Raw genomic sequence first — 8,786 nt, 5'->3', positions numbered from 1 at the left:
CCCCCGGCCTCCAAATAGGCCCAGGCCTCGCCTCGAGCTACTGTCCTCAGTCTCTCCCACTGAGGCAGGAAGGGCCGTGTTCAAATCCAGCCTCAGACACTTGTTAGCAAGCTTGGAGGCCCCGGGCAGGGCCCGACCTCGTCCCGCCTCGGCCTCCAGAGGCGCCTCCCAGACGACGGAGCTGAGCCTGGCGAACCGGCGCCCACCGACGGTCATTCCTTCGGCCCTCCTGCACCAAACTGGCAGGTGACGCTTCGGCGCCCGGCCTCCAGCCTCCCCCCAAACACGCTTCCCTGCCCGCCGCTCTCACTATTTCCTCTGTTTCTGCAAAGCAGTGACGGACAGACACGGCCCTGCGGGAGGGAGGGACGACCCCCCCCGACCCCCCCCCGGCTGTCCCGCAGTCTCGGAGTCGGCCTCAGCACGCTTGGCTGTGGCACCGCTCGGACTCTGGCGGCGCGGCCTTCTTGTCCGCATTTTTTTCCGCCCCTTCTCGGGCCCCCCTCCTTGGCAGTCTGTCCCGTGAGCCGTGGGGCCAAGACGGGGGTCTCCGGAGCGTCCTGACGCCGCCATCGTGCCGACGCCTTCGCTGCCAGGCACTCCACAGCCTGGAAGAGACCAAGAGCGAGAGAACGGGCCGTGACCTCTCTCGGGAAAAGGGAACCCTGAGAAGATGAAGCCAGGAGCCCCATGAGACTGACCAGTGCCCACAGCCTCCGGGAGGAGGCAGGGCCTTCTCAGGTGGGCCACCGACCCCGAGGACCCGCCTTTCGTGGCTTTGCTCAGGCCTTCAGTGTCTCTTGGGGCCGCTGCCTCCGAGGGCCTCCCTTTCCCAGCCTCGCTTGGGCCTTCAGTCTCTCTCAGGGCTCTGCCTCCACCGTCCCCAAGGGCCTCCCTTCCCCAGCCTCACTCAGGTCTTTGGCATCTCTCAGGGCCGCTGCCTCCAAGGTCCTCCCTTTTCCGGCCTCACTCAGGCCTTTGGTGTCTCTTGGGCAGCTGCCTCCATCATCCTCAAGGTCCTCCCTTTTCTGGCCTCACTCAGGCCTTTGGCATCTCTCAAGGCTGCTGCCTCCAAGGGCCTCCTTTTTCCGGCCTCACTCAGGCCTTCGGTGTCTCTCAGGGCGGCTGCCTCCAAGAGCCTCCCTTTTCTGGGCTCACTCGGGCCTTCGGTGTGTCTCGGGGGGTGGCCCCTGCGGCCCTTTTCTCACTGACCTCGCTGGCACCAGCTGGCATGGGCATCATAGTTGCCAGACTCTTTTCTGGGCACCGCTGACCACCTACTTCAGGACTCTGTGCACTTTCCCACTGGACCAGACCGTACCAGTCCGCTCTGCCCATCACACCTCCTGACGTCTCCATCCACGTGGCACCTCCCAGGGCTCGGCACCCGGCCGGGCTCCTGCCAGCCCCCCGAGCTCAGGGCCGCCCGCCTGCGTCAGGGCGTCACGGCACTGGGGTGGACGAGACCTCAGTGGCCATCCAGCCTTGTTTCTAAGAGTGTCGGTCAAAGTGCCCCTCGGCCTGCCTTCGGGTGCAGCCAGCCTCCTTGTCGGCTCCCCTGCCAGACGCCCCCCTGGTTCCCTGAGCCGCGGATCTCCCCGGGGTTGGCGCGTTCCCTCGCCACACACAGAGGCCTGTGGACGGTGCCGGCCGGCGGGCAGGGACGTTGCGCTAGGATGGCGTAGGCGGGCCGGACTGAGCTTGAGGCTGCCTCCATGGAGGTGGAGAAGAGACCAAGAGTCCCGGCGGGAGAAAGAGGCCCCTCGGAGGGCGAGTCAGCGGCGCCCCATCCCGGGCACGGACCCCAACCGGAGCAGGCGAGGAACGAGCCGGCCGTCACCCGTGCCCCCGGCCCCGGCCACTCCCACTGAGACGAGGGGGGCCCGAGCCCCGCGATCGCCGGCTTCTCCAACACTCTCTCCCCGAGTCAGCTCGAGGCCGGGTTCGTGGGGCTCCCCACAGGGCCGAGAACGAGTCCCTCACCCGGCCCCAGCGGAGGTGAAACTCGGGGAAACTCACTCCCGGCACCTCGGTCTGACTCTGCGAGGAGGGGGCGTGGGAGGGAGTGAAGCCAACCGAGGAGGCCGGCCCTGAAGAGAGGGCGGCCGAAGGGCCGGGAATCACGAGTCCCCTGAAGAGGACCGGCTGGGCCTGGTCTCAAGAGGAGAGCCGATCCCGGGCACCGACCAGGGCGTCCCTCGGCCCTCGGAGACGGGGGAGAGCCGGACGGACTCTGGCTGGTGATTACATGGACAGGCCGGGGGCCCAATGACCCCCCGGAAGAGCCTCTGGGGAGAGAGCCCCGAGGCCAGCCCGCTCCCCAGAGAGCTCAGAGGGGAGGCATCTGTGGCAGGAGACCCAAAGTGGACACTTGCAGGCCCTCATCCGTCCAGAGCTCCCTGTCCGGCCTGAAACGGTCATCTCAGAGGGCAGCAGTCGCTGGCCTCGCGGGGCTCCCGGGGCCGCCCTCCTCCCCCGGCCCAGCGAGAGGCCTCGCCACCAGGGCTTACCTGGAACAGGATGAAGATGAGGAAGAGCTCGTAGACGACGCTGACACACAGCCAGAACCTCCAGTAAGCTGCGAGGACGGAGAGAGCAGAGCTGGGGCCACCGGCGTCCCCCCGGAGCCTCCTCAGCCACCCCGAGGCCAGGCCGGGGGCCGGGGCCAGACGGGACGGGAGAGCCCAGGGCAGGCCTGGGCTGGAGGGCCGCCGACCCAACCGAGCCTCGCAGGCCACCCCCGGAGAAGGTCCGTCCCTGGGGATCCCCCTCCAGACACCACCATGCCTGGGCCACCGCCACGGCCCCGGGGCCTCCCTTCTCAGGCCGCTCTCGACATCGGTCTCCGTCTCCCCCCCAAGCCCGGTCTGTCTGTCTGTCTGTCCGTCCTCTCCCTGCCTCCCCTCTCTCTTGCCATCTTCTCCAGATAAACAGCACGAGGCTCCCACTGAAGCTGGCAGCCATCCATGGGCAGAGATACGGCCACAGCCAAAGAGTGCGGGAAGCGGAGCGTGCCAGGCCCGGGGCTGGGGGGGAGTCCAGCGTGAGAGGAGCACGAGGGGGAGGGGGCTTCGAAGGAGACGGCCCAGAGGCCGACGAGGAAATGGAGGATCGAAGGCGAGTTACCTGGGTGAGGTCTGGAGAACGGGCCGTCTTTCGCTTGGGTGACTCCGAAGCACAAGAACACCAAGATGCTGGCCACAACTCCTCTGCGGACAAAGAACGGAGGGTGCCTTTGGGGTCTGGGCCCCGGCTCTTGCCCCGGGGACTCGGGGTCCTTCTGCGCCAAAGGGACGCTCCCCCTCGGAGGAAGACCCGAAGCCGAGCTCCTACCCACAGCAAAGGGCCTTCCTTCCCCGACCTCGAGTTCAAATCGAGCCCTAGAGGCTGACTACCTGGCTGACCCTGGACAAGTCACTGAACCCGTTTGCCTCGGGTTCCTCATCCGGGAAAGGACCCGACCACCTCCCAGGGCCGTGGCAGGGATCCAACAAGGCTGCGCTTGTAAAGATGCTCAGCCCTTCTTGGAGCCTGCTGAAAGGCCCCTTGATTTTGGCTTGGGGAGAGCCTCCGGAGACAGAGAGCCCAGGAGGCCATTTAAATGCTCCCCTCCATCTGCGGAGCCGAGGCCGTCAATGATGGGGGGCCGTCTGGCCACGGCCGGGGACAAAGGCAGGCCCTGCCCGCCCCACGGGAGCAGAAAGGAGTGCGCCTAGTTCTCCTGTGTGCACGGCACCTTGGCAGAAGCGGACCCCGGAGGGCCTAGAAACCTTGCCAAGAGGCGCAGAATCGCGAGGGCACCTTTTCCGGACCACGAGGCAGTAATAAAAGGAACGTTTTTAAGAGGCCTTCGAAGCACATTTGAAAAATTAACCGGAAACCGAAGGACGAGTGGCGCCAAGAACCGATCGCCCAACGCTGAAAGATGGGGCGGCGGCGTGGAGCCGGGGACACGTCCGTAACCCCCCCCCCATCGGGACTCCCAATTAACCATCAAAAGCGAAGCCCGGAAATCGGACGAGAGTAATCAAACGGAACCTCAAAAATCCGCTCGGCCCCAAGTAAAACGGCGGCTAAACGGATGCCTAAAAAACGGAAACAAAATTCCCGCATCCAGAGCGAAGCGGGCCGACGCTCGGCCGTGAGCGGGACCACTAATTCCAGACCACGGAACGTGTCTGAAAACCGGGCGGCCTCCCAGCCGACTCCGAGGACACGAGAGGCCAGCCCGGCGCCGCTCCAGCTCTCGGCGCCAGGCTGGCCACCCAGACGCAACGCGCTCGCCCTGGCTCCCTGGCTGGGGCTACCTTTTGGTGTTGTACGCAGTGTCCTGAGGCGTCTCTTCCAGGAGGGTCACGTAGCCGAGGGCGCAGGTGAGGATGAACAAGACCGTTAAGGTGTGGGCCCGCCTGAAACCCAAGGAAAACGGGAACGTGGTTACACACGCGAGCCGGCCTCCACGTCGCTCGTCGTGGTCTGGACACACGGCCCGGCCCGGCCCGACCCAACAGGACTTCTCCAAAGACGATGGTCCAGGCTGGCGTGGGGGAGGGGAACCAGACAGAGCGTGAGCTGGGCCCAGGAAGCCGGGTGCCAACTCTCTCCATTCCCCTGGGGGAGGGCAGGGTCCGCCCTGGCACATTAACTGACCGGTTCGTGCCTAACGTGGTCGGAAGCCATCAGAGAACAAGAACGGAGCCGAGGAAAGAGCCTTCCAGGCAGGAAGAAGCCGGAAGGGCCCTTCGGGGCCAAGGACTCCAAACCCCCCGCTGGACAGAGGAGGGACGCGGGTCCAGAGAGGTCTGAGCCTTGCCCTGCCTCGCCCACAGGACGGCTTCCACTTTAGAGATCAGGAAGGGCCCAGGGTGCCCCGGGCTGGGGACGGGGGATTCGCTGCGCCTCAGCGCTGAGAAGCGCCGCTTTGTACCCACAGCAGAGCTCTGGGGACTCGGGGGGGGGGGGGGGGGGCATGGAGAATGGCTGAATCCAGTCAGGTAGGTGAATGCGAAGGGCCCGATGGGGGCTGCCCGCCGGCCACACGGCTTCAGACGCTCCCCCACCGAGGCCCCGGCTAAGCAGCGCTCGCCCACTGAGCCGGACTCTCCAGACGTCCCTCCGGCCCATCAGGCAAAGCTTCTATGAAGCGCTGACTGTGTGCCAGGCAGTGGACTGAGCACAGGCGGCGGAAAGCGGGCATAGAGGCGCTGCGTGCAGACAGCGGGCACACCATGGGTCCAAACGGAGAGGGAGGAGAGCCGCGACGATGAAGGAGGCTCCCTGCCAACAGCCGCCCTCGACCTGCAGGAGGCCGGCCTGGCACACATTCGCCATCGCTGGCTGGCAGAGTACAAGGAGGGGAGGGAGGGCCAGGCCAGGAGGGGCTCGAGAGGCCAAAGTGGGGATTTTCTATTTGGGGGTATCGGGGGGGGGGGAACGAGAAACACGGTCAGACCCGAGACGGGCAGCCCCCCCCCAGCTGGGCCAGTGCCAAGGTGGGGGCAGTGTCAGAGGGGAGAAGGGGGGCAGAGGGAGGGGGCGAGGTCCCACCTGGCCTGGGAGCCTGGAGAGGGGGAGGGTATCTACCTTTCTCCCCCCTCCCCGGCGTCTGAGCTTCCTTCTATGTGAGGTCTCCCCCGTGGGAACGCAGGGTCCATGAGAGCCCCCGGCACCGTTCCTGGCCCAAAGGACGCCCTGGCATTCTGCCGAGGCTCAGAACGCTGCTTGCAAACGTATAAAGTGAAGACAAGGATTTAGAAAGGGAACCATTCCTGCTGGACCCAGTGACCCCCAAGGCTACCCTCGGACCCGGGAGGAGTCTCCGGGCCCCCCCGACTCTAAGGCCTCGCCCTCGCCCTCTGACCCTCCACCCCCCCAGCCCCTCCACGCGCGGGCTCCTGCCCGAAAGACGCGCCACAAAACCTGGAAGGGCCCCGAGAGGAGGAGGGGGCGGCCGTGAGGACCCCAGACATGGTGCGAGACTCGAGGACGGAGCCCCCTCTGCCCAGGACTGCAGATGCCAGCCAGGGAAGGGCACACTGGGCAGAGCCCAGCCCAGCCTGGCCAGAGCCAGGCCAGGGACACCCGGAGCCCCGAAGACCGAAGGAGGCGAGAAATCCGCAGCAGGGACCCGAGCCACGGGCACTCTGCAGGCACCCAAGGGCTCCGAGGTCCAGAGCCAGGCATCCAGGGACGGCCCGGGCCGAGGCCGAGGCCGAGCGCAGCCGACCCACCCACGCCACGCCAAAGGGAGCCCCGGCTGAAAAGCAAGCAGGCGAGCAGAAGACAACCCCGACCGCCGCCAGGCTCTTGGGAGGAGGAGGAAGAGGCAGTGCCCGGGCCCCCCGCGCTGCCTGCGCACTACAAGAGGTTTTTGTTCTTGGGGGGCTGGGGGGAGGGGGGCAGGGTGAGCCGCTGCGATGCGGAACAAGGAGGGAAGAAGAGAGGCCGGAGGGCCACCCTGGCGCCCGCGACCTTCCGGAGATCCCGGCCTCGCCAGAGTCTTCTCTCTGCTCTGAACGTGGAAACGATTCCTTTGGGGGGTCCCGTTCAGAGGAAAAGCGCTCCCTGGTTCTTTTCGGGAAGGGCAGCTCTAATCCCAGGAGCTCAACCGGCACCTCTTCTTCCGGGGCCCCCCCGGACCCCCCAACCCTCAAAGGTTGTTCTGGCATTCCCAAGGCCAGGGGCAGCCCACCCCGTCTTCACGGACAAGTCTGGGGGGGGCGGGCAGGGCCCCTGGGCACCACCCAGCCCATAGAGGCCGGGCAGGAGGAAGACGGAGTGGCAGAAGCAGGTGCCAAGCCTGTGCCCATGCAAGCCGCCTTGAGAAGCCTCTAAGCAATGCGGAGCGGCCACCTCTCCTGGGCACCTCTCACAGCCCATGACAGCACGAAGGCTGGCGTGGCCCAAGGAGGGGGCACCAGGGAGTTGGCAGGCCACATTCTGGGGGGGTCAGACCCAAGAGGAGCCTCGATCCTTCGGGCTTGGGCAAAAGAGGGAGGGGGGAGAGAGGAGAGGAAAGGAAGAGAGACCAGAGGGAGGGGGAGGGGACGGAGCAATTCTCCCCAGAGCAAAGGCTTCAGAAGGAATCCACCCGGAGACAAAGGGATCAAGGGTCAGAGGAGGGATTTGAACTCAGGTCCTCTGATTCCAAGAGTCTCCAGGGCCATCTGACAAAGGCTCATCTCTTCCCCAAAAGCCCCTCAGAGCTTTCCAGCCCCGACTCCTAGAGGACTTGGGGGAGATTCACTCAGACCCTGGCGGGTTCGGTCTCCCTCCCCAGGCCCTGGATCTCAAGGAGCCCCCTGGGGCCAAGCACATGCTTCTGCCTGGGGTGCTTCGGCCCAGAACCCCTCTTATCCGTCTGTCTCACCGGCCCCGTGGCCCCCTCCGGCCTCCCTCCCAGCCCGGAGAGAGCTGGGCCCCAGAAACCCGGCCCGAGGCGGGCTCAGCCTCCAGGGGCAGATAGCCGGGCAGATAGGCCGTGTGCCCGCCCTGCCGGGGCAGCTCAAATTCCCCGGCGAAAGGAGGGAGAACATCGAGCGGCCTCTCTGTGCTCCCCCTCCCCCTCCCCCGCCGGCACCCCCAGAGAACATGCCCGCCAAGCCCTCTTTTTCAACCCAGTGTCTCCAGCGGCGCCGCCCCTCCTCCCCGGCCCCCGATGCCCGTCACAACTGCCCCAACCTGCCCCTCCCCTGCTCGCTTTGCCCCGGCGCCTCCCAGGCCCCCTCGTCCCCCCAAGGAAACCCTCCAGAAAGTCCAGCTGGCGCGCACGCTGCTCACACGGCACTCGCCCCGGGAGCACCCCGAGCAGCCCCTGGGCAAGATTTCACCCAGGGATGGAGTGCCCGAGAAGGGCCCCTGCTTGCCATCCCCCCCAGGAGGCAGAGACCACTCTTCTGCCCACTTTACAGCTGAGGGAAGGGAGGCCCCCAGCTCCACGGACTAACCACGGGGCTCTCCTCTAGTGGCGCCGCCCCAGCACCCACAAAGTCGGTGGGAATCAGCCAGCCAGGCACTGCCACGAAATCGAGGCTCTGGGATGCTGGAGGAGGTCCTTCCCAACTGCGCCTCAGTTTCCCGCCCTGTAAAACGGGGCTCCAGAAAGGCTGGTCCTCGCCACCCCCACCCCCATCACGGACCTCTCCGGAGCCAGAGAGGCAGCCCTGAGCTAGGGTGACCCGGTTAGGGCACCTTCCCTACTGCTGCCCGGGCGCCTCGGGCTCCCGCCCTAGGAGGCAGCCCGGATTCTCCACTCTCGCCGTGTGGTGCCAAGGATGGCTTCCCCTGGGCCACCGCTCCGGGCCCCTCCAGGAGACCCCTCAGGCCTGCCCCCATCTACCCGCGAAGGCTCCTGGGCATTCGAAGCCCTCCCTCTCCAGCCTGCCCCACTGGATCCAGGGACTTCCTGGCCAGCCCGGGCCGGCTGCTCCCAGGCTCTCCATAGAGAACCCTAACCCTGAGCCCTCGAGATGCCGGGGCCGCCCTAATCCCCTCCATCCGAGGCTCGTAGCCGACCCAGGGCGCCTCGGGGCTCCCGAGGGTAGGCGCCTAATTAATCAAGGCCGGCGGACTGACCTCCTGCGAGAAGCCTTCCCCGGAGCCCCTCAGCCGAGGCCCCCCGAGAGGCCCAGGCCCAGCGCGGGCACCGCCAGAGTCGAAGAAAGGTCAGGGGGAGGGCCACCCAACGCCGCGGCAGGGGTCAACGGGGGTCACGGGGTCGGAAGCGGGAGGGGCTCCGGGCTTCTCCTGGGCGGGTGGTCGGGGGAGGGGCCAGGCCGGCCCGGGGG

The 8,786-nt window shown here is 66.7% G+C and overlaps 1 protein-coding gene across 1 annotated transcript; it reads right to left on the bottom strand.

The window, feature by feature from the left end:
- Positions 1–34: 34 nt before the first annotated feature.
- Positions 35–5,230, bottom strand: LOC123255880. Its single transcript, XM_044684600.1, has 5 exons — positions 5,101–5,230; positions 4,308–4,611; positions 3,127–3,209; positions 2,511–2,578; positions 35–608 (listed from the first exon to the last, which is right to left on the bottom strand). Exons 1-5 carry the CDS (start codon positions 5,228–5,230, stop codon positions 213–215), a joined length of 981 nt encoding a protein of 326 aa, XP_044540535.1. The 3' UTR covers positions 35–212.
- Between the last annotated feature and the right edge of the window lie 3,556 nt (positions 5,231–8,786).

The sequence above is a fragment of the Gracilinanus agilis genome, unplaced genomic scaffold, assembly GCF_016433145.1.
Source record: "Gracilinanus agilis isolate LMUSP501 unplaced genomic scaffold, AgileGrace unplaced_scaffold53618, whole genome shotgun sequence".
Lineage (NCBI taxonomy): Eukaryota > Metazoa > Chordata > Mammalia > Didelphimorphia > Didelphidae > Gracilinanus > Gracilinanus agilis.
Note: the sequence above shows the minus strand (reverse complement) of the source record. Positions and strands in the feature narration are given on the sequence as shown.